General features: G+C 42.7%; 1 protein-coding gene across 5 annotated transcripts in view; it reads left to right on the forward strand.

Annotated features, from left to right (window-relative positions):
• LOC144689807 (tetratricopeptide repeat protein 7A-like) overlaps positions 1–26,494 on the forward strand; it is a 324,990-nt gene that overhangs the window by 126,809 nt on the left and 171,687 nt on the right. For all 5 annotated transcript variants that reach the window (XM_078557204.1, XM_078557205.1, XM_078557206.1 and 2 more), the window contains 3 exons: positions 356–460; positions 18,628–18,742; positions 22,115–22,172. In XM_078557204.1, coding sequence (XP_078413330.1) covers positions 356–460; positions 18,628–18,742; positions 22,115–22,172 — 278 coding nt within the window. The remainder of the gene's footprint in view (positions 1–355; positions 461–18,627; positions 18,743–22,114; positions 22,173–26,494) is intronic.

Below are 26,494 nucleotides of genomic sequence, written 5' to 3' on the forward strand. Positions count from 1 at the left end.
ACTACTAAAGGGATAGGGTAAAGTATATCTGCAGTGATTTATAGTTGTGTTAAAAGTAAAAGGGGAAAGTTGTGTTCTGTTGTTTAAAGTAAAGGTTGTCTGCAAAATTCATGCTTACTCAATAGTGCTTTTAGTCTGTTTGATACAGCAAAAGTCTTAAAACATGAAATCTTGTATTATCATTTCAGCTATCAACTGCAAGTTCGAATTCCTTTTTAAAAGTTAATAGTCTCTACAGAGATCGTAACATGTTTCTTACAATAGGTTTGTTAATGGTGAGAAACTCAATTATGCTGAAATAAACAGAAAAAATATTCAAGGATAAAATAACTTTGGATCACTTTTTGATTTTCAGTCAACTTGGGCTGTTTCTGCTCTCAGAGAGTGTGCACAACTCCATCCCAATGATCCAAGCATACCGCTCATGGCTGCCAAGGTCTGCATTGGATCTCTGCAATGGGTAAGTGTATCCCTCACCTGAATCGTTTTATGTAGCAGGGAGTGGAATTTACAGTATATGTTGCGCACTCATTATTTGGACATCACCATTCTGTGACACAGTGACATGAGCAGCTGCACATTTCTACTACTAGATGGAGCATAAGTTTGAACAGCTGAAGATTACCATAGCTACAGCATCACTAATACACTCTGAGGGAAATTTGCTTTGTGTTGACTTTCTCTGAGCTAAGCCACAAGACATCCACTAATATCTGTTAACAAAGTAAATGTGTAGTTTGCACGTCCTGTTGCTTCCCTATCACACGTTGCTGTTAAAACGATGCATCTGTCTACTCATTATGAAGGGATACCATGGGGAGGCCTGACAATTTATCGATAGGTTCCAAAATTGATTTTGTGAGCTTCACTCAGTAAGTTTTGAGAATTGGGGACAAAATGTATTAGCCTTTTACCTTTGATTTCTCGGAAATGTTATTGAAGTTGTTCACCCCTGCTAATCCGCCCTATACCAACCTGATAATTAAAAGATGACGAGTGTCTGTGAGAGTACAAGTGACGCACAGTCTTTTGGGAGCAGCGTTCTTAAAGGACTGGATATTTCATGTTATAACGGTTAATGATGGTACAAGTTAAAGGATGTAGCAAACATTGTAATTTTAGAGTCCTAAGCACATTGGGATTCTCTAGAAAGGGGGACAGGGAAGAAACATGAAAGCATTGAAGTTGTGTGATGAATTTTGTGTAGTAAGAGGAATTTGGCTTCTATGGCATGAAGGAGCAATGGGAAGGAACAACACTAAACCAAAATTGTAGGTTGGGATCAAGTATCTGTTGGGTCTGAATTAAACAATTTTGCCTGTAACTTAGACAACAAAATTGCAAAGACTTTTATGATTATTTTTTTCTAAAACAAGCCCATGAAAACTTACAAATCTGACTATTTCTCTTTTTTATAACAGCCCCTTACTAATTCTGCTATTTTTATGAGCTCCAGCCAGCAAGCAAATTAGCTGGAAGTGCTAAAGCATAAAAGATTGACCATATGCATTTAAAAACTTGGCAAATTGCCTGTTTTCCCCGTCTGCAGTGCAATGTGAGGCTCTCAGCCGAATATGTAGTCAGCATTTCATCTATTTTAATCATGTGGAGTTCAGAGAGACTCAAATGGGCGTATCAGCAATGCTGCGGAGGTGGTAGAGTCGGGAAGGTTAATTATTATTGACAGGATCTGCATTGGCCTCTGCAGTCTCTAATAAAGTTTCTGTGGTATAATCAAACAGCACCTGCAATTCTGAACCCTCTCCTGCAACTTTCAAGGAGAAATACTACTTTCTGATTCTTTGTCAGCACTTCCAAATGTGCAGTCTTGTTAAAAGTTTGTGGGGGGTAGGGAGTGGATAATTACTATTTCTGATTGATTCTCATGGTGATATTGGGTGACGGGGAGAGAAACGGACATTTTGTAAATCTGCTTCAAATGTAATTAGTTGTCTGATCATACCAGGCGTAGTGCAGAACCTTTTAAAAAAAAAAAATTTGCAGATTTGAGATGGTGTGCGCATAGCTTGTTTCTGCCTTACCAGTTTCACCCCGATCCCCCACCCACCCACCACATCACCCCTGCTTCATGCACCTAGAAGAACAGGCTGGTGGCCTCTGTCCAAGTCCATTACTGGTCTCTAACTTGCCCAAAATGCAAGAGGGAAATTATTCTTTTCTGCTTCCTGTGGGAAGAGGCGTCCCCACCTCCAGTTACTGTTGTTCTCTGTGCAAGCCTTGCCGAGATTATGTATTGTGTACTTGGGTGTGTGTGGAGGGTTTAGTGGGGGGCGGTGGGTGGTGGTTGTGGGCGTTGGTAATTTCAAGCCCAATTTTGCAACACTGTTTAAGCATAAAGTTGTTCCTCTGGGTCCCAGTTATAATGCCTCCTGAGGACAGTGACTCATGCTGAGTTATTGGGCAGGTTTTCCCGTGGGCTTCAGGATCCCAACGGCAGGACCAAATGGGAATCCTCAGCCCACACTTACCAGGTGCCTAGCTGGGGTGGGGTGGGGGGGGTGGGGGGGCTATTTTCCCAGAAGCGGCTCCTTTTGGCTGTCTCCGAGCTCACCCTCCTGCTAAGGACGGCAGGTGGGCTCCTGTGGCTCTAGACCCAATCACATGGCCAGCAGCTGTAGAGACTTGGCAGCCCCACCGAGAGAGATGGAAGCTGGAGAGGCAGGTAGGAGGTCTTGAGGGTCTCAAAATGGAGGCGCACTCGGAGGCATAAATTTAAACTATAAATTCAGACGTTTCGAGCAGGCAGGCCCCTAACAGCAGAGAGGGAAATCCCTCCAGCAGTAACATTTGGACTACTGGTATGGCCTTTGCTGCTGGTGGTCCCCTGTTTTGGGGGCTGAAGCCTGTACCTCCAATGACCCCTGAGTCTCCCCAAATGCTGAGAGTGCTGCTCAGTGGCAGGCCTGCTAAATCGCCCATAGTTGAGGCTTTAATTATTTAAATTGGCTACCCATCACCTTGCAGTGGGTAGCTGATCCACATGCCTGCCTACCACTGGGAAATTTCCCTGGCGGCATGAATGCGTCAGGAAGCCAGCCAGACATGGTTTTCCACCATTTCCCAGCTTCCCCCACCTCCAAGCCCACCACACCTAGCCCAGGAAAATTCTGCTCATGTTTCCATGGATGCTGACACTTTTGTCAAGTGGCCATTCTGCAGAGTCAACCTATGTAAGTGACTACTGTCAGGCTGTTCGGTTGTGTTGTGCTAGAGTGTTTGTCCTGTCCATTCCTGGCGTCGACTCAGGTCACTGCACAACATTCAGGAGAAGAATAAAGCGAAATACTGTGGATGCGAGAAATCTGAAATATAAAACAGAAAATGTTGGAAAAACTCAGCAGGTCTGGCAGCATCTTGGAGAGAGAGACAGAGTTAATGTTACGAGTCCGTATGACAATAGTCAAGAGAAGAACCCCGGCTAATACCTTTTCACTCCTTTTCTCCCTGACCCCCCTTCACCTGCCCCTGGTGAGGTTTATAGTTACACTGTGATGCAAAATTTGGCTTGAAATTTAATCCTGTGTCAGCCATGGCTCAGTTGGCTGAGTTCAAGTTCCACCCCAGAGACCTGAGCATAACAATCTAGACTGATGCTACAGCGCAGTACTGAAGACAGTCTTTCAGATTAGATGTTAAACTGACTCTCTGACTGCCTCTCATGTAGATGGAAAAAAATTCAATGGCACGATTTGGAAGGAAGGAGTAGAGAAGTTATTTCTGGTGTCCTGGCCAATATCACTGAATTAACATCACTTTAAAAAAAAATCAGATGACCTGGGGGAGAATTTTCTCCCCGTCGGGGGTTGTGCGGGGGCGGGCGCGCAGCTGATCGGCGCCCCCTGATTGGCTGGGCGCCGTCATTTTACATGGGCGGGCCAATTAAGGCCCTCTCAGCATGACGTCCGCCCGGAAGCGCTGTGTGCTCCCCGTCCGGTGGGGGGGGTTTGCCTCAGTCCGGAGTGCACTCTTCCGTGCATGTGCGTGAAAGAGTGAAAGGTGCCTCAGGGAGATTAGTATTAAGTTTAAACAGTTTAATAAAGTGTTGAAAAATTTTTATGACATGTCCCCTCATGTGAAACTGTCACAGGAGCTGGGGCATGTGCATTAATTTTTAATAAAACTTTTTCTGAAAATTTTAGATCATTCATGAACCCTCATCCCGCCTGTGGATGAAGTTCCATGAAAAATGCGAGGGCCACCTCGGCTCTTCGCCTGCCCGCCAACCTTAAGGCTGGACAGGCAGCTCAGCTGATTGCCTTAATTGCTTTTTAACAGGCCTTACTAGGCCTTTGACAGTTCGGCAGGCGTGCAGCCAAGTCAACTGCGCGTCCGCCGAACTGAAAATCTAAATGACGCGCAGTGACGTTGGGACGCACGCCCGACGTCACCCCGTGTCATTTTACGCCTCAGCGAGCAGGACCTGCCCCCGCTCGCCGAGCCAAAGATTCTGCCCCTGGTCTTCATCACAGATGTGGGATCTTGCTGAGTATACAATTGACTGCCACGCTGCCAACATTACCACAGTGATTAGATTTCAAAAGTACTTCATTAGGCTGGAAAGTGCTTTGGGGCCTCCTGAGATCATCAGTATAAATGTAAGTCCATCTTCCTTTTTGTCCCCGCTTAGCCCTGGGTGTTGATAGCAATCATAATGACTGAGTGACACTATCTGAAATCAACTATCTTAGCACAGTCAAGGGATTAAATCTGCAGTTTTCCTGGCTGTGATTAATGTGTGCATATAACAATATACCACTATTAAGAAATTTTGATTTGAAGCTCAATTTCTCATCATGGCTTAACTGTCAATTTGCACACCGCAATGCCGGAAGGAGTTACATGTACTCCTATACTATTGGAGAGACACTATCTTATCAATGCTTGGCAGTGCTGACACGGCAGCAGTGGACTTATGAATCGAGTTAAAGGCAGGGATTCTATGCAGATATAATCTTATTTATTTGAGCTAAGTAAGCAACCAAATGTTTATGCAGATCTTGGATTAGTACCCAAAGTTTCCACTATAGAGATGGAATTACTAAATGCAGAGCTGCGTGCAAGTCCGAGGAATGACCGAGGAGGAACACTAATCACTTTTCTCTCAGGGCCAGGCAGGCAGGTCCAGAAGATCGGAGGGATAACCTTAGAGCCTCCATACCTATCCCCCGGGAAGATGCTGGGAGGCCGCCTTCATGAGCCCAGGAAAAAGGCTCTCAGTAGGGCCTACAGTTATTCAAATTGACTGTCTGCCTGCCTTTGGTCAGTGGTGGCTGGACTGATGGCATTTGCACTACTGGTTAAATGACCTGGCATTGGGACTGTGTCAGCGAACCATCCTGATGGCAATTCCCTGGCATTTCACAGCATCCGCACCCACTTTCACTCACCACCGCCCCCCCCCCCCCCACCCCCCAGCTACCCTCCTAGCCTACCATCAGAGGGCTGGTAAAATCTCACCCAGTGTTTGTTGCAGGATCATAAAGGTTTGATTCCTGTGCTACATTGTTAGCTGTTGTTGTTAAGAATGACACTATAGGGTGTAGAAAGTCATCAGGGTGATTACTAGGCAGTGACAACTGCTTTAGGCTGCTTGAAGATGGGCACTGTGTGGAAACAGAATTATGTCCTGCAGTGAAACAGCTTGACGGTGTTCACTGACTGTGATCACATGTGAAGAATGACTACCTGTGTGAGATAGTGGCCGGTGACTAGTACCAAGATGTTTGTACTGCTATGGTCAATGCCTCTAGGAGAGAACATTTTCAAATTGCTTAAAAAAAAACCAATTAAAATATTTTCTGATCCAGCTAAGTGCTACCATGAGCCATGGGTGACACCTATTTCTAATATGACATACTGCTCTTGGTATAGTTGTCTTTTCAGTGCTTGTTACTGGCAACCCAAGTGTCCTGCTCTGGTTTACGTAATGACTGCAATCGTCGGAAGGATATTAACTATATGGGAGTGGGATGGTGTACACATTCTCCATCCGGCAATGCAGCTGACATCAGTTTAATTTGTCGTCATGTTATCCCGTATATACATTAACCAGTACAAATTCCTTTGGAAGCATGTGCTACACTAGCTAACAGTCGAGTATGAAAACTCCCACTTAGTACAAAGTAATCTTCACCATTTTAAGTGTGCAATTGCATCTTCGGACCTCCAAAAGGTAATATTTATATAACTTGCTAAAGCACATTAAAACTAGGATGTTAAAAGTTAAGCATAGAGTTAAGACGTTAAAGTTTTTTTTAATTCACACTTTTATTTACACACATTTGAACTTCCATTCCTTTCAGTTGTATACTGTTCCAAAATGCTCCAAGCCAACCTACCATATTCTACCTTCTATAAACTTGAGGTCACCCAAAACTTTGATGCCCATGTCCTAACCTACACGAAGCCCCCTTCACACATCATCCCTGTACTCGTTGACCTACATTGCCTCCTGGTTAAGTAACACACTGATTTTAAAATTGTTATCCTAATTTTCAAATCCATCTATGGCCTCGCCCCTCCCTATCTTGATAACCTGCACTCTTTCTCCTTTTAGATGTTCCTTTACCCTACCTCTGAATAAACTTTTGGTCAACTACCCTAATATCTCCTTATGTGGTTCACTGTTAAGCTTTGTTTGATAATGCTCCTGTGAAATGCCTTGGAATATTTTACTGTGTTAATGACAATATCTAAGTGCAACTTATTGCCACCTAAGCACCTTCAAATAACTGGCCAGTGCTTCCATGGAGGCTATTGAAGGACAGGTATGTGATGGGCTTTAACATGGAATGACTGTAAAGTGACTCTTATTCGGCCAAAGAATACTGGAATAAAAATTCTTGATTTCTCATGGGAAGTGGAAAGAACCATTAAAGGTGTAGTATCAGAAGGTAATTAGTCCCTCTGCTGGACCTATCAGGGGTGAACTTGATGTGAGTGGGCCTCAGTTGGACTATGCAATTTGGGGGTAAGTTGTGCTAGGCAAAGACTGGGATGCGAGTTCTGCATCTATTTGCAGCTCAACCATCCTCCACCTCCCTACCCCCATCTTCTATTGGAATTGTGACAGACTTGTGCTCCTTGCTGACTGCAATTTCCATAAATGTGGTCTTATCTTAAATTAAACTTTTAAAATACGCGCACGCACAAAATAGCCACATCTCTAACCTTTATAAATCATCCAGCAGGTTGTTTATAAACACAGTGCTGATTTAGGTACCTTTCTTTTCTTAATAATTTTCATCTCTTTCCTGTAGACGTTGTGGGTAGTTTTCAGAAGATTGGGTGTCCTGGAGGTTTCTATCCATCTCTGCTTATGTTCAGTATGTATTTCAATGATTGGGATGCAGGCTGAATGGGCTAGAGGGAGTGGTGTCCAAGTTGGCAGATTAATCTACAATAGGGGACATAGTGGGTGTCCTGGAAGTTTCTATCTGTGTCTGCTTCTGTTCACTATGTATATCAATGATTTGAATGTAGGCTAAATGGACTAGAGGAAGTAGTGTCCAAATCTGCAGATGATTCTACAGTCGGGGACGTAATGAATAATTATGAGGACCAAAAGATTTTGATAAGATGGTAGAATGGGCAAAAAAGTGGCAGATGGAATGTAATTTCTGTAATCATAAGGCGGTACCTATTAGTCAAAATAACGAAAGTAGTAATTATACTTTGAATGTGGAAACTGGGTAATTTGGAAGAGCAGAGGCATTTAATGTTCCTGTTCATAAGGCATTAAAAATGCATCTCAAATGGTTAAGAAAGTAGCATAGAATAAAGAGGTTGAGATGCAATTATGAATCTATATAAAACTCTAGTAAAGTACTGTGTTTAGTTTTAGACTCCAGACAATAGGAAGGATATTGAGGCACTGAGAGGGTATACCACAGAATCACTAGGAAACTGAGCTCGTGTGGCTCAGTTGGTAACACTCCTGAGCCAGAAGGCCCAGATTCAAATCTCACTCCTGGACTTGTTGGCCAGAAGGAGTGTTTGTGTGGTTCAAAGCAGGTTGTTAAGCAGCCTACGAAATCCTTGCAAAATTCCATACCCCTCCCCAAGGGAGAAAAAAAGTGTGAAGATACATAAAGAAACTAAGGTATCGCTGAATGATAAGCTGAGGAGGTTTATGTGGAGCATAAACACCAGTATAGCTCAGTTGATCCAAATGGCCAATTGGTTTTGCTGTAATTTCTGTGTGATGGATACAGGAAATAGGAATATGAAGAAAGCCTTGAAAATTGCTTTCATTAAAACGGAGGAGATTAAAGGAGATTTGATAGGTGTTTAAAATTATGAAGGGATGGACAGAGCAGATAGGAAAGGACTTTCAGTGATTGAGGAGTATAGAGCAAGAGACATTGATGCAAGGTTAAATATAAAAGATTCTGGTCAGATCTTGTTATAGAGTTGTGAGACTGTGGAATGCAGTACCAGAATTAGTGTTGAAGCAGCAACCATGTCAACGTTTTAAGCATGGGTGTTTAAAGGAAAGGAGCATGAAGGAATAGAATGACCACATGGGAGTAAGACTTCAGTTCAAGGAGGATTAATACAATTTGAATCTGGTTGGACCAAAGAGCCTGTTATAATTTCTATGTAGTTGTATGCTTTTTTCATTTGAATCGTACAGCTGGTAGAAAGTTTCATTCAATCAGGGCTAGATTTCAACTCTGATCTGAGAGATGAAAGGGAAGCAGTGTATTTAGCCTGTCATAATCCCTGCTCTGCCTAGTGAAGAAACAGTGGGTGGAATTTAATCCAGGTGATGGGGGTTTCACTGGGTGGCTGGAGAACCAGTAAGAGCCCAGCGTCACCATTTTTTTTTTTGATATTTGTTCATGGGATGTGGGCGTCGCTGGCTAGGCCAGCATTTATTGCTCATCCCTAATTGCCGTTGAGAAGGTGGTGGTGAGCTACCTTCTGGAACCGCTGCAGTCCATCTGCTGTAGGCATACCCACAGTGCTGTTAGGGAGGGAATTCCAGGGTTTGGACCCAGGGACATTGAAGGAAGGGTGATGTACTTCCAAGTCATGATGACCTGTGGCTTGGAGGGGGTGGTGTTCCCATGTATCTGCTGCCCTTGTCCTTCTAGATGTTAGTGGTTGTGGGCTTGGAAGGTGCTGTTTGAGGAGTCTTGGTGAGTTCCTGCGGTGCATCTTGTAGATGGTACAAACTATTGCTACTGTGCATCAGTGGTGGAGGGAGTGAGTGTTTGTGAGTGGAGTGTCAAACAAGTGGGCTGCTTTGTCTGGATGGTGTTGAGCTTTTTAGAGTTGTTGGAGCTGCACTCATCTAGGCAAGCAGAGAGTATTCCATCACATTCCTGACTTGAACCTTTTAGTTGCTGGACAGGCTCTGGGGGTCAGGTGGCGAGTTACTTGCCACAGGATTCCTAGCCTCTGACCTGCTCTTGTAGCCACAGTATTTATATGGCTAGTCATGTTCAGTTTCTGGTCAATGGTAACCCCCAGGATGTTAATTGTGGGGGAATCAGCAATGGTAATGCCATTGAATGTTAAGGGGTGATAGTTAGATTCTCTCTTGTTGGAGATGATCATTACCTGGCACTTCTGTGGCACCAATGTTACTTGTCACTTGTCAGCCCAAGCCTGGATATTGTCCAGGTCTTGCTGCATTTGAACATGGACTGCTTCAATACCTTTGGAGTTGTGAATGATGCTGAACATTGTGCAATCATCAGTGAACATCCCCACTTCTGACCTTATGATGGAAGGAAGGTCATTGATGAAGCAGATGAAGATGGTTGGGCCTAGGACACTATACAGAGGAACTCCTGCAGTGATGTCCTGAAATTGAGATGATTGACCTCCAACAACCACAACCATTTTCCTTTGTGCTAGGTATGACTCCAACCAGTAGAGAGGTACCCCCAATTCCCATTGGCTTCCGTTTTGCTAAGGCTCCTTGATGTAACGCTTGGTCAAATGTGGCCTTGATGTCAAGGGCAGTCACTCCCACCTCACCTCACCTCTGGAGTTCAGCTGTTTTGTCCATGTTTGAACCAAGGCTGTAATGAGGTTAGGAGCTGAGTGACCCTGGCAGAACCCAAACTGAGCACCAGTGAGCAGGTTATTGCGACGCAAGTGCCACTTGATAGCACTGTTGATGACCCCTTCCATCACTTTACTGATGGCTGAGAGTAGACTGTTGGGGCAGCAATTAGCTGGGTTTCAATTTGTCCTTTTTTTTGTGTACAGGACATAGCTGTACATTCCACATAGCTGGGTAGATGCCAGTGTCGTTGCTGTACTGGAACAGCTTGGATAGGGACGCGGAAAGTTCTGGAGCACAAGTGTTCAGTACTATTGCTGGAATATTGTCAGGATCCATAGCCTTTTCAGTATCCAGTGACTTCAGCCGTTTCTTAATATCATGTGGAGTGAATCGAATTGGCTGAAGACTGGCATTTGTGCTGCTGGGGACCTCCAGAGGAGGCTGAGATGGACCATCCAACTTGGCATTTCTGGCTGAAGATTCTAGCAAATGCTTCAACCTTATTTTTTGCACTGATGTTCTGGGCTCCCCCATCATTGAGGTTGGGGATATTTGTGGAGCCGCCTCCTCCTCCAGTGAGTTGTTTAATTGTCCACCATCATTCATGACTTGATGGGGAAAGTTCGCCATATTAATTGCCAGTCAGGCACTTTAATGGCCAGTGGCGGGCCTTCCCCGGGATCAAGGATGCCAATCAGAGGCCAGCAACCCATCATTGCTGTCAGTGCCACCTGGGGAGCAGTGGTAGCTACCGGTAATACACACACCAGAGGCCAGGATCAGCAAGGGACCCTGGGTATAGGTGACTGAGAGTGAGATGGGGGTTGCACGGAGGGGGTCATTGGCTAGAGGTTGCGTGGGGAAATCAGAAGAAAGGTCAGGAGGTTAGCTCTCTATGGGGTCACCTTCTTTCCCCAACCCCCCCCCCCCATTTCCCAATGATAGGTCCCTCAATCAGAAACCGAGTACCTGACAGCTAGGGACCCACCACCCCACCCGGCAGCCCACAAGCAAACATGCCAGGGTTTGCTTTTTGGGCTTCTTGTGTGGCGACTGGTTGAATACCAGCAGGATGAGGCCCTTAAGTAAGTGGGCATTAATTGCCCACTTAAGGGCCTCAATTGGCGCCAGGACAGGGAGGCAGTTCATGAGCCTTCCCACCCCAAACTTAATTAGGGCAGAGGCGAGAAGGTGGCGGATCCCCACCTGGTACCCTCCTACCCAATTAAATGCCCCTGCCTCCAAACGTGCCTAAGGAGAGCGCATTAAATTTCGCCCAGTGTCTTTCCATCAACCATGACCGCACTATCTCTGTAAGGGTCTGTCAACTGCTCACCTGCAGCTTTATCAATACCAGTGATCCTCACACGATACACATTGGAGATTTCGAGGAGGACTGTAATGAAGCTAAAAGGATTCAGCTCCTCTTGGGTGCGACATTGAGGCCCTTCCTGAGAATTGTAAGTAATGACATTGCTGTACAGGTTTAACAAGGGAGAGGAATGTGGTGTATAGATTAGTGGGTGTGGAAAGAAAAATGTGAACGAAAAGGATTTTAAAACACATCTGTCAAGTTGGATAATTTTCAAGTTGTTTGCATGTGATGAGAGCTAATGTGCTTTTGCCCATTACCCATGCTTTGCCCTTGGAAGCTCCTTCTGAAATCATTTGCTGTTTTCCCCAGAAGGAAGCAGCTTGTGCTGACTTAAGTATTATATATATGTATAAATAGACACCTTACTCAAGGGTTTGTTTAAAAAGAACTTTGAGAAACTGTTGGTAGATTAAAGGAGATTAATTACCTTTAATTAATTATCCTGTTTTTAATAAAGTCTAAGATAGAAGAGAAGTGCTAATAAATGCTGAAAATAAGAGTTAAACTGCAGTTTGGCATTCATTATCAGTTGGGCGGAGAGATGTGCTGCTGCTTTGGCTTCAAAGTCCTAATATCTCTTCATGGAGCAGTCAGGCTACATATCATCAGTGATCTCATTGCACCCTGGCGCTTGCTCAGAGTGCTGTCAGTCTGAATGTGCCAGAATAATTGTGGATTTTTTCCCCTGCGTTTACACTTAAAAATATTGATTTATTTGAAAGCTGTTTCAAATATTCTTTTTTATTCCTTTATTTATAAGCTTCCAATCATCTTGGGTTCACTACAGCAAAAGCGAACAGGAGCTCTGTACTTCTGGTGATCTCTTTTTTTTATTTTGATGCAGTTCTCGTCCAATCAGCACTGGATGTTCAGATAGTGATCTAAAAGCAAAACCATAAATGCTCAAAGTCAGAAATAAAACTAGCAAATCTGGGAAATACACAGCAGATTGTTTAGCGTCTGAAAGCAAAAAAGGCCAATCTTTTGGGCTGGGTCAGAGCTGCTGTAGTCAAGGTGAAGAAATCCCTTTCTTACGTTTAAATTTAAATAAACTTGGTTGGGGGGAGTGGCAGGGGGAATGCAAAAGAAGTAAAAGCCAATGTTCAAAACTGTAAAAGTAGTTAATATACTTTAACCCTTGATCTTTCTATTCTCCCCTCTTTGATTTTATAAAATAATGTATTCAGCATTACTGTGTCCGTTGTGAGGAAACATTCCACCTGAGACATTAATCTATCTTGCACTTCCAGCTACTGATCACTCTGACGTACAGTTCCAGCATATTCTGCTTTTATTGCTGAATCTTCTTTTACAATCGAGGTGCAGTGTTTGAATCACTGTGCGACAGCATTGATACACCAACAGATTCGGTCTTGCTCTGAATGTACTGAAAAGCTCCCTTGTCAATGTAATGCTGCATTGTGTATTTAACAGGAAATCCTTGCTTGGGAATCCTCATTTGACTGCATTGCGGCTGAAATGTAAAACCTTAAGAATAAACCATCACAATAGGGCCATTTCATTTCATCGAAATTATATGATTTCAGGCATATCCACGCACCGCGTTGCACATGATCTGGAATTCTGTGCGGCTCTAAAGTTGCCATTTGTGGGGTCAGGATTGGGATCAGCCTGGTAACACTCACTACCTGGGCAAATAACAAAGGATTGATACCCGAGTGTCAGGTACTGGAAGTGAATCAGCACTCGAGGAGGGTATTTTAATTTTTTGAAAACCATCAATCAGGCTTCCCAATTTGTGTGTTCAGTACCTACAGGAGAGTTGCTGAATAAAATATTTTTAAACAGTATTAATGTGCCCCATTATAAGGCTGCAGGCTCCCTAGGGTGTGATACAGTGAGTGCTAGTTTTGTGAATTCATTGAATTTACTCTGGTACAAGGGGTTGCTATAGAAACTGATCAATCTGCAGCTTCTTCCCTTGAGCAGAGATGTACAGCCTTTTGGAGCTGGGGAACAGATACAAAGTGAGTGGGCTACATATGACTATGTGAGAATGCACGCATCTCATAGACAGAAAATGTAAGATTTGCAGATAGCCAGGGGCAGGTTGTCCACCTTCCTCCTCTCCTGGTTGCAGGTGGTATGCAGCCTAAGGAGACCGGGAGCACTGATGGGAGAACAAGAGGAGGTTTTTTTTAACCATAAAACCTGGCCTGGTTTTGAATATGGGAAATAGGAAAATAAATAAATAAATGTACTGTGGACTAATCCACGTCACGATGAGATGACAGGTAAAACTGGCATAAGAAAGAAGCTAATATTTTAATTATGAATAAGCAGCAGGTGCAAGTGATTGACGTCATAGGCATTTTACATTCAAACCACAGGTCATCTTCTGTGAATTCACATTTTAATTGGATGAGGTAACATTCCTTGCAAGCTAGTGGTGTTGGCCTGCTACCAGTTCTAACTGGACATTTTGGCATTTTTATCCCATTCTTTGTCTCCCTCTCATTTTTATGTAGAATTAACTGCATTTTAGTCCAAGCAATTTTGAGTTTTCAGTCATATTTAAATTGCTAGCTTACTTCGGTTACTATTTGCGCTCTTTTTGGGCACTTTTTCCTGCTCAGTACAAATTTTAGCTCGCATGGGCAAGTACACTATCTCTTTGTCAGGAATTTTCCTAGTCCTGTGGAGCAACTTTGGGGTAGGGGGCCCAGGAACTCCCGAAAAAATGGTGTCAGACCAGTCCTCCCATGTTTAACCACCTCCGGCCACTTTTCCCGGGGCCAGGCTGTATGCCTGGACGGCAGCCTGCCCGACAGCAGCAGGAAGTCAATTAAGACCATCATAGCACCAATTAACCAGCATTTCCCAAGGCAATGACACTTTGCTGGAGGAGCACGGGAGCCCCACAGCGGGCGGGATTTTCCGGCCCCTCCCACTGATGGGATCTTCTGGTCCTGCCGAAGTCAACAGAGATTTGAATGGCTGGCAGCATCCGCCATGGGGAAACGCGCTGCGGCACGGTCACAAAATCCCGGCCAAGGTCTACAGCTGAAGAGGGTGGTTGGTGTGTCATGAAATTATTTGCAGAGTTATTTTTAAATGAACGTATTGGTTTCATTTAGCACATCTGCGACCAGGGGATGAGACGAGAGCGATGGCCCTTGACACCAAGACAGCATTTGACCAAGTGTGGTATCAAGGAACCCTAGCAAAATGGAAGTCAGTTGAATCAAGGCGAACACTCTCCACTGATTGGAGTCATACCTAGTACAAAGGAAAATGGTTGTGGTTGTTGGAGGTGAATCGTCTCAGCCCCAGGAGATCGCTATAGAAGTTCCTCAGTGTAGTGTCCTGATGATTGTACAGTGTTCAGCGCCGTTCATGAATTTTCAGAGACTGAAGCACTCCATGTCCACATGCAGCAAGAATTGAACAATGTTCAGTCTTGGGCTGATAAGTTGCAAGTAATATTTGTGCTACACTAGTGGCAGGAAAGGGACATCTTCAACAAGAGAGAATCTAACCATGTCCCCATTACCATGGCCATCAGCATCCTACAGTTACCATTGACCAGAAACCTAACTACAAGAGCAGATCAAAGGCTGGGAATGCCATGATGAGTAACTCGCCTCCTGACCCCCCAAAGCCTGTCCACCATCTATAAGGCACAAATCAGGAGTGCGATGAAATACTCTCCATGTGCCTGGATGAGTGCAGCTCCAATAACACCCAAGAAGCTGACCACTATCCAGGACAAAGCAGCCCATTTGATCGACACCCCATCCACCATCTCAAACAATCACTCCCTGGCGCACAGTGACAGTAGCATACACCATCTATAAGATGGCACTGCACAACTTGTCAAGCATCCTTTGACAGCACCTTCCAAACCTGCGAGCTCTATCACCTAAAAGGACAAGGACAGCAGATGTTTGGGAACATCACCATCTGCAAGTTCCCCTCCAAGCCATACATCATCCTGACTTGTAACTATATTGCCTTTCCATCACTATCACGGGGTCAAAATCCTGGAATGTCCTTCCTAACAGCACTATAGGTGTACTTACACCAGATGGATTGCAACAGTTCAAGAAGGCGGCTCAACACCACCTTCTTGAGGTCAATTAGGGATGGGCAACAAATGCTTGCCTTTCTGGTGACGTCACTTCCCATGAAAGAATAAAAAATAAATAGTGTTTCCCTGCAGATTAACTCTACCTGATGGTTCTGGGCATTAGGATTTGTATGCTGGTTCCAGCATTGGTGGTACACCTCCATCTTATGGCACTCTCTCCCCTGCCATACACTTGAGTAGCACACATCATTCTGGGAGGGACTGCTGGCTGCTCTTATTGTGCTTTCCATGGCCGGTGCTGGCCCAATTGCTCACACAGGTGGCTTCTTAATTAGCCACCTCCAGGAAGATTGTACCCGATATCCTGCTATTCACTCTTCCGGTTCCCAACCTGGAATTGATCCTGACTGTGCATGGGATCAGCACGCTAATGGCAAAATTCAACTCCCTGTTTCGACAGACTGGTCTTGTGCTCAAGGTAATGATCTAGCTGAAAAATAGATTTCTTTATTGTTTCTACATGTTAGATATCTATGGTTCAGCCTTGTCAACTCAGACAATGAGTAACGTCAGCCACATCAGTACCAGACAACTAGCAAACAGGATTATTCGCAGGTAATTGTGTGTAGTAGCAGCAGTAATGGCCAGCTGTCAGTCATTTCAAATAACACAGTAGCTTTGAAGCAGTTCATGAAAGGTTAAACGGATCAACCCGTCAACTGAAGCCCTTTTGAAAAATACACAACCGTTGCCAGCTGATGGCCATCTGTTTAGATTGTAATGTTACTTAATAGTTTGGTGGAGCATGTCAGTTGTTTCCATCATTTAGTTGATTGTTTTCTCAAATGCTTATGTGTGCAGGTAATCAAAAATATTGACTTCACTGGCTTTTTGCTGACCGCCTTCATGAAGAGAAGCAAACGTTCCAGTATGCAATTCCAGAAGCCATTTTGAACCATCTTTCTTAAAATAATTTAATTTTGAAGCTAAGTAACCTAGTACAAAGAGAGGAGCCATAAACTACAGACAGAAAATGCTCTATTTTACCTGCAACGTCTACATTAGCTAACTTCTCAGCATGATAAGAGAGAGTACAAAGAGATTAGGAGAAAAGTCAGGGAAACAGTTAGGAAGGCAAAGATGAATTATAAAATTAAATTATCAAGGAACATAAGACAACATAGTAAAATATTTTGCAGACACGTCAACAAAATAAGAAGGCGATGATGGGAATAGGACTATCAAGGGGTAGACAGGATAACATAGGTAACTATAGATGGCATTAGCTTTAATATTTATCAGGGAGATAGAACAGGTCGACATGACATTGAATGATGAGATGTGCAAAGTGCACTTAAAATAAAAAAGGGGATGTATTGAAGAACTAAACTCAAAGTGGATAAGGCCCTGGTCCAGATGGATTACATCTATGTATTTTAAAAGAATCTAGGGAAGAGATAGACGAGGCATTATTAGACACATTTAGCAATTCACTAGAAAAAGGTGTAGTATCAGAGGATTGGAAGACAGCTAATGTAATTCCTATATTTAAGAAGTGGGCAGAACATGCCCAGGGATTTATAGACCAGTCAGCTTAACATTGATGATAGGAAAAATAATGGAATCCATACTAAAAAGGAGAATAAAAGGACACCTGGAAATGGAAAATACAATAATTAATGATCAGCACGGATTTCAAAAGGGAAAATCTTGCTTGACCAACGTTATTGAATTTTTTGAGTAGTTAACAGGGAGAGTAGACAATGATAATGCAGTAGATGTAATTGATCTGGATTTTCAAAAGGCTTTTGATGTGGTGCCTCATAATAGAATAATGAATAACATCAAAGAATGTGGAGTCAGGGAACAAGTGGAAGAATGGTTTGTTAGCTGGCTTCAAGACGGAAAGCAGAGGGAGTAAAGATAGTTATTCACAGTGTAGAAGGTGGGATGTGGTGTTCCACAAGGGGTTCAGTGCTGGGACCACTGTTGTTCACAATTTACATTAATGATTTGGACTTCGGAATCAAAGCCACAATTTCTAAATTCGCTGATGACTCCAAATTGTGGTGGGGGGGTAGGGGGGCAGAATAATCAATACTGAGGAGGACTGTAACAATTTACAGGAGGACATTAATAAACTTACAGAATGGGTCAATAACTGACAAATGAAGTTCAACACGGATAAATGTGAGGTAGTACATTTTGGTAGGAAGAATAGGGGGGTCACTTATTACTTGCACCGTGCAAATCTAGATAGGGTAGAGGAACAAAGAGATCTTGGAATACAGATACACCAGCCACTGAAAGTTGTACCAGATGTTAGGAAGGCCATAAATAAAGCAAACCAAGCACAAAATTTTATTTCTAGAACTGTAAAATAGGGAAGTTATGCTAAAAGTGTATTGTTTAGACCGTACGTACAGGTACGAAATGCAGTTCTGGTTGCTGTGTTATAAAAAGGATATAGAGGCATTGGAGAGGGTACAGAGAAGGTCTGCAAAGATGATACCAGAAATGCATGGGTATGCATATCAGAAAGAATTGGCAGACTGGATTTCTTTTTCTCTTGAACAAAGAAGTCTGAGGGGTGACCTAATGAGGTCTTTAAAATTATGAAGGTTTTGATAGAGTGGATGCGGAGAAAATGTTTCCACTTGTGGGGAAGAGCATGACTAGAGGTCATCAATATAAGATAGCCCCCAAGAAGACCAATAGGCAATTCAGAAGAAACTTCTTTAACAAGGAGTGGTGAGAAAATGAAGCTCACCACCATAGGGAGTGATTGAAGTGAAATACTATGATGCATTTAAGGGGAAATTAAACAAGCAAATGAGGGAGAAAAAAATAGAGGGTTACAATGATAGATTACCTGAGGAAAGATGGGAAGAAGCAGGCATGGAGCATAAACACCAGCATGGAATGATTAGGCCAAATGGCCTGTTTCTGTGCCGTCTATCGTAAATAAAGTTTTGTTTCTTCAAGGAAAACCAGTTCTGTTCTGTGACTCACTCTTCATGGCCTTGGCCTTATGTCTCACTCTTTGTGGCATTACCCACCTAGAATCCGGAAGTGAATTTTAACTTTCGAGCACCAGATGAACTGTGTAGCGCCATCTCTTATTTTTGTGCTCTTGTGATGACGATTTTCTGTTTTCAGCTAGAAGGAGAGCGGTTTTGCAAGATTGTAACAACTATGGGGGAAGAAGCTGGTGAATTTCTTACCAAGGGCTACCTGGGCCTAGGACTGGCCTACAGTCTCCAAGCTACAGATGGTAAGGTGGTGAACAAGGCTTTATAAATACAGCATCACATCAAAGAAATTGCTTCTGTAGGTACTTTTAGCAAAGCAGTGCTTGTTTTGGAGCAGTCAAAGGTCAGTGCTTGATTGGATGTCTAAGTAAACGCAGAAATTGTCCTGAAAATGTAATTCTTTCAATGTAGCTATTTTCTAAATAATTTTTCTTCCCCTATGTTTGTTTGTTTATCCCCTATCCTGACAGCTCAAAGCTAAGAGGATTGGCCAATAGCTGCTCTTGCAGTATGGGGGAGGCAGGAAGTATCTAACTGTATCTTTTCCTGGCCAATATTTGACTCTTGACCAACAGTCTATTATCTAAACACATGTTATTGAACCCAGAAGGCCATAATAACTGGATTACTTTTTATGTGAACTGGTTACTGATATTCTGCAACCGTATCTGCATGCACTCCTATCTTCTGAAAGACACAATGAACAATTCTGATGAAAAGTCATCAACCTGAAACATGTTTCTCTTACCACAGATTTTGCCAGATCTGCTGAGTATTTCCAGCATTTTTATTTATTTCAGATTTATTTAAGATTTTCTTCATCCATATTATTTTGCTTTTGTAAGAGGTTTTCCTTGTTTTGGAGCTTTAAATACGATACTGAGCTATAAACCTCATTGTCATGCAGAATTTCAGTTGCAACTCTTGTTGCTTGGGTTTCCCAAGGGTTGGGGAGCCTGACAGTTTCATCACAGCGAGGACTTAATGGATTCAGAGGATAAGTGCCTTTGCACCTCCATACCCTAATTGAGGCCTCCAATCTTCCCCTAGCACCACCAACCCCCACCACCCCCGCTGCCCACCATCAGCAGGCCTCCTGATTTCTCAACCTTCCCAGGCTCCTGATCTGCTGGCTTCACATCCCACCACAACAGTTGGGAAGTTTAATTATCGTAAAAGCACAACTGGTCAATAATGTCATTTAGGAAAGGAAATCTGCGACCCTTGCCTGGTCTGGTCTATACCACAACAACAACTAATATATATGTAGTGCCTTTAAGTTAATGAAATGTCCCAAGGCGCTTCACGGGAGCATTATAAAACAAAGTATGACTCTGAGGCACATAAAGATATATTAGTTCAGATGATCAAAAGCTTGGTCAAAGAGGGAGTTTTGAAGGAATGCCTTATAGGAGGAAAGTGAGATAGAGAGGTGGAGAGTTGTAGGGAGGTATTCCAGAACTTGGGGTCTAGGCAACTGAAGGTATAGCCACAAATAATGGAGCAATTCAAATTGGAGATACTTAAGAGGCCAGAATTAGATTGGTGGGTTGCGGGGTTTGGAGGAGATTAGGGGTGGGGTAGGGAGGTAAGGATAGGGTGAGGTGAGACCATGGAGAATTTGAAAACAAGGATGAGAATTTTAAAATATGTGACTCCTGATGCACAGCAATGTAGTTGATTCTTAACTGCCCTTGAAATGGCCTAGCAAACCACACCACCACCTTTTCGAGGGTAATTAGTGATGGACAATAAATGCTGGCATTACGTGCGATGCCCATGACTTGTGAATTAATAAAAGTTGGAGTAATATTACATTACAAGAAACATTACCCAATTAACTGATTTGGCTGGCTTTAATATACATTTCTGATCAAACAAAGACTGTATTCATATCGTACCTTTCACAACTTTGGACATTCCAAAATGCAGACAAAGAGAGGGATGTATTTTGTGGAGGCCGCAGTATGCAGCTCATTTCAACCAACAAATCTTCCTGATTTTGATTGCTCAGAATATTTTTTCCAGGTTTCATTCTCTAATGTGGAGTATATCTTTGTGGATGTATTTTCCTTAGTGTGTCAGTGTCTAATGGTGCTGCCATATTCTAAAGAACTAATCTAAGATGCATCACGTGTAATGTGGCCCTGGGAAACCCTCTTGTTTAGTATGGCAACTGCAAATTGGCAAAAATATTTCTGTATTTGGATAATGGCCTATCCCTTTGTTTGTGGAATTTGCAGTGCATTCATTGAGTCAAAGGAGATCAGATTGCAGATGATCAGATATTTTTAATGGAAAGGAAATTTAATTCACTACCATTTTTATTGTTCACTAATTTGAATCTAGTTGGGGGTCCTGCCAGGGGGAAAATTAATTACTTCATCATTGTTATTTTTAAAAAATCCTTTTCATATTTCTCTGCTTCCCTCCTGTCCATTGGTATCTTGTCGAATAGGCCAATATTCGTACATGTGCAGAAATAATGAATAGTGCTGGGCCATTTGATCATAAATCATATTTCAGCCAAATCTGATTCTACCCTCATCTGCTGTCTCACTAATGAACGCTTCAGAAGTGGTTGCTGGAAAGCGATCAGGCGCAGGACATCTGGCTTTTTTTTTCTCTTTTCTAATCTAGGGGCACCAAAGTGAATTGTAGTCCCATTAGTACAACCCTCGTTAACATCTGATAATGGTTGGGAATTGACTCTGGGACCTTTCTCGTTTGCATATCTTACCTGGTCCCTTTAGTAAGCCCCTGAAGAGTTGGGGAAGTCAGTGGTGACCAGAACACAAGTTGCATTTATAGGACAATCCAAGGGCAGAATGAGGTTTCCGTTATTAACTAAAATAAAAATAAAAATCTGTGGACAGCATTTTTATCATCTATGTGTTCAGGTGATGCATGGACATTTTTTTCCTGATCTTCAAAATTTTATTTCATGGTTTTCAAGTCTGCAGCTCCCTGAGGCAGCTCTCTGCCTTCAGGGAGCTTTCTCTCAATGCTCGCCCGCGCCTGTGGAAATGTTATCGCCCACCCTCCTCCCGCCCCTACCCTGGCAGCACTGAGCTTTTCAGCGCGCGCTTCACGCTGACTGGCCATTAATCGGCGGTCTGTTTCCCAACCACTCCCGGGCCCGCTAATCGTGCCCGCCCACCGAGCTGAAAATTCAGGCCAATTTGTTTTGTGATTCTGATTAAGGGTTAAGTATTGGCCAAGACACCAGGGATAACTCCTCTGCTCTTCTTCGAAATAGTACCATGGGATCTTTTACATACACCAGAACGCGGCCTGTTCTCATGTCTCATGTTCTAATGTCTTACCCGAAAGACAGAACCTCCAATGCTGCAACTCTCCCTCGTGCTGCACTGGAGTGCCAGCCTTGATTTTTGTGCTCAAGCTCTGGAATGGGACTTGAACCCAGAACCTTGTGATTCAGAGAATGTTACCAACTGAGCAGCTTTATGCAGTAACTGTGTTATTGAGTTTAATAAAAGATGATAAAAGAAGAGCAAATATCTCTTGCTCAATAGGGCATTGTCATTGTTCACAGAATTTTCTTTGTTTTGAAGCTGATGAATCATTCTAACCTCTGTGTCGTTACTGTGCAGCTACATTAAGGAGCACCCGAGATAAACTCCACAAGAAAGCATTGGAAGCTCTCAAAAGGTAAGATTATGTTTGATATTATTTTAGAATAAACTAGAATTGAGAGTTGAAATAGTGCATTGCTGGCAGTATATACTAAGGATCAGAATATACGAACATACAAACATATGATCAAGGAGCAAGAGTAGGCCATTCAGCCCCTTGATCCTGCTGCGCCATTTAGTAAGATCATGGCTGATCTGATAGTAACTTGAAATCTGCATCCCACCTATCCCAGATAACCTATCGCCCCCTTGCTTACCAAGAATCTATCCACCTCTGCCTTAAAAATATTCAAAGACTCTGCTTCCACCGCCTTTTCAGGAAAAGCTCCAAAGTCTTGCGACCCTTTGAGTGAAAAAATTTCACCTCATCTCTGTTTTAAATGGGCGACCTCTTATTTTTAAACAGTGACCCCTAGTTCTAGATTTTTCCACAAGAGGAAACACCCTCTTCACGTCCACCCAGTCAAGGCCCCTCAGGATCTAGCTAAGTTACGTCAACTCTGAACACTCACATTTCATTCATATTAAGCTATCAGAACCAATGACTGAACACTGGCGTAAATTTGATGCATTATTTTCTGCAATGAGCCAAAGAAGACCTCTGCTCATTAGTCCCCAACTGTTGGCAAAATTCTTAAAACAGATAAGTGCTGGAGCTACTCCATTGCTAGTTTCTGTCATTAAAAGTTTTTAAGTTTAAAGACAGTCTGTCGAGCTGCATGAACCGATACAAATACAGCACGAGACTGCATTTTCCAGGTGGTTTATCAATACACAAGCTACTGTGAATTGTTCTAAGTATATTACAGATAAACTAATTATACTGCATTTTTCGCAGCACAATGAGAGAGTGCTGATATGCAGCACAACTATGCTGTAAGCCTGTGTTTATATATCATTGTGACAATTCGTAGAGATTGTACGACCTATATTAATACTGGATACTAACTGACACCTCTTCAGTGTTCCACTATCAAAATTAAAACTGTGCAGGAACTAACACGGTATACTTGACAGTTTGGGCTGGATTTGTGCTTACACAGGTCTAGATTTGGCATATCCAAAATGGCATTGGGAACCAGGATCCGGAAGTCCAGCCTGCATTTATGACAGTTTCTACTTGCGTCAGAACGGGGAGGGAATGGGGACTCACGCGTGGGGGAAGCCTGAACTCAGCAGGGCCATTTGAACTTAACGCTGAGTTCAAACAGACCTCATTTTTGCTGGAGTGAGGGCCATATTCTGCAGTGTGAAAGATACAAATTTTTAGAGTAGATGTAAATGCTTGAAAAAGGGTGGGTAAAGTCTGTGGAGCTGTCAAGTTATTTAAATCCCCAGCCCTGTAATAATTTAAAAAAATCAGCTTGCCTATGCCTGAGAGTTGAAAAAATCTGTACTTGCAGTTTTATCATTGCCGCCTTTATTGCATTATTACTACTTCCACAACCTATCGTTATCACAATTGGGGGAGGAAGGGGGCTGTCAGTTCACAGTTTGATTGACTGCCCCAAGTGGTTATGAAAGGGTTTGCTGTCTTTGATGTGAGGTTAGAAATACAAATGTTTGTTTTTTATAAGGGATTAAGTACTTGTGGGAGTTAAATGTATTGAATGGGCTTTCATGAATGAGTGTTTTATATATAGTGAAGCCTGTAATAGACATTTAGACCTTTATTTTATTAAATCTCAGCATGGCTCCTGAGACCTGCACCTGGTGGATACTGGGTGAGTTGGCATGGAGATTAAGGGCAAAGTATGGTGGGTGGGGGGGCATGGGTTGGGATGAGTCAGCACTAAGTTTGCATAGGGCCCATGAGGGTGGTGGATGTTCATAAGTTGGTACAAGTCAGCACTAGGTTTGCATTAAGGCTATAAGGGGCCATGGGATGGTTGGCATGAATTGGCACTAAGTTGGCATAAGGGCTATAAGAAACCATGGGGGTCAGTTGGGGGGGCTTGGGTTGGCATGAGTTGGCATGTGTGGGTATGGGGTGTGAGGGGTGAGGCCTAGAGGTCTTAATGCTCAACAGAACTGAAGCAAGCCTTTTAACTGTGGAAGCAGTCAAGCAGTAGTAATACAATAATGATAGCACTTAGGCATTATGTCAACATATGGCTATTGAAACTGCAAGTACAGATTTTTTTTTGACAGCCCATGTGACCACCTCCAATCTCTGTCCTAAGGTGGTGGGCCCAATTCAATCCTGCACCTGTCTCCCCAGAGTGAAGATCCTGCCATTTAGGGCACTTTCTCTCGAGGCGGGGCAGTGAGCTGGGAGATTTCCTGACACTCTGCACCAGCTTCAGGAATGAAAATCCAGGCCATCGAGTTAAAATCAGGCCCTTTGTTAACATTAGACTGTCAGTTGATCTCCTATGGCATTGCATATGGGAAGTCAAGGTCAAATGCAGTAAAAATACGACTTGTATTACATTGTCTCTTTCATGATCTCTGGATGTCTCAAGGCGCTTTACAGCCAACTTAGAACTAGTGTAGTCACTGTTACATTGTAGGAAATGCAATCTTTAAGTGGCGATAGTGGTTAGCAAAGTCAATAAATTGCATTTGCAGGGGTTGAGGACTATAGTGTTATAACGCAGTTAGAGAAACTCTGGGAGAGATTGGGGAGGAGGATTAGTCCCACATACGTACACACCAATTTACTTAGTTTGAACAAAAAAGAAGCATTTACATGAGGTGCAGGATGAAACTTGATTCAAACATTGTAGATATTTTACACCTCATTGATACAAGGGTTCTGTTACAGTTCATCACACAAATGCTTCAAAAGATGGCAATGATTTGGCATAAGAATTCTTTTGCACTTCTATAATTATTTGGCTTACGAGCATCTAAGTCCACATTTAAGAAATTCTATTTGTAGTATGCCAGTTTCTATCTTTATTTTACCATTGTAAACCATTTAACATGATTATAAACCTGTGATTATAGGGACCACATAATAGGATTGTGGTTTGTTTCCAAACATGCAATTTTCCTGGAAATGATTCACAGGCCACTTGATTTCTGATGATAAAGTCAAGTCAATATTGACTTTTTGGGATGTACTGAGATGATGTGAAGCTCTCTCGTTGCCAGCAATCATTTTACAGTGTTGGTTGGGTGGCTCTGCTCAATTCATAAAGTTCTTGCTCAATGCCCTTTGTAATTGTGTCAGCATTTACAAAGAGGGCAGCAAGATGAGTATTCAGCGCCTACAGGATTGGATTTTAATTTGCACTAATAACACAGATTTCTTTACTCTTGGTCAGCTGAGGGTCGAATACATATTGAAATCCATCACCATGAAAAAGAGCCTTGAGACACTGTAGACCATACCCCACTTTCCTCATACTGGAGTACGGTAACACAGACTGGCAAAAGTTGATGCTTAGAAATCCTCCACCTTGCGCAGGAGCGATGCTGGAGCTTAACCAGCTAAAATAATATAGACTACCAGCACAGGCCACTGGTGAACATCCCACAACTTGTCCACCTAGCCAGAACCACCAGTGATAGGTCTACTGCTTAAGGCTCCACTAGTGAACCTGGTTGGCTGGTGAGCTATTGGGAGGCAAGTTGTGTAGTGGAGAGCAAACGAGTTACAAAGGGGCATAGAGTAAGTAAGTGGGAAAAACTGTGACAAAAGCTGTTCAGAGTGGAGAAGTAATCAACTTTGGATCCAACAAAGATAAATTGAACTGTTTCCTTAATGACAGAAGACTAAAAACTGTGGAGGAACAAGCAGATGTGTGTGCAGGTACAGAAATCACTAAAAGCTAGGTACAAAGAGTAATCAAAAAAACTAATGAAATGGGAGTTGGAATACGAAAGTCAGGAAGTTATGAGCCTTGGTCAAACCCCATCTGGAATGTTGCTTTCAGTTCTGGGCACCATACTTCAACAAGGATATATTAGTCTTGAAAGGGTACTAAAACTTCATGAGGGCTTAAAAGGTTAAATTGTGAGGACAAGTTACAGAAACTTTATGCTAATTATGATATGTTGAGCTCCAAAACCCAGAGAATGAAGAAGTTAGAATGTTAATTAGATGGTATACTTTTTTTTAGAAAAACACTGATTTTCAGAATTTCACAACTTCTGACAATTCAATAGGTTTGAGAAGCAATTAAACACACAGATGTTTTATCAAAATACAGACCCAATTTTAATTTCATACAAATCATTTTTCATATTCATGTGATTACTTTAGAAGAACAAAAGATTTCTGGATTATAATACCAGTCATGCTCTATAGAGCAGAGTAGCAAAATATCTGTGGTTAATTGCCTCATGTAAGTAAAATGCTAATAATAATGCTCCATCGAAAACTTATTC

Source organism: Cetorhinus maximus, chromosome 14 (genome assembly GCF_964194155.1).
Source record: "Cetorhinus maximus chromosome 14, sCetMax3.hap1.1, whole genome shotgun sequence".
Classification (NCBI taxonomy): domain Eukaryota; kingdom Metazoa; phylum Chordata; class Chondrichthyes; order Lamniformes; family Cetorhinidae; genus Cetorhinus; species Cetorhinus maximus.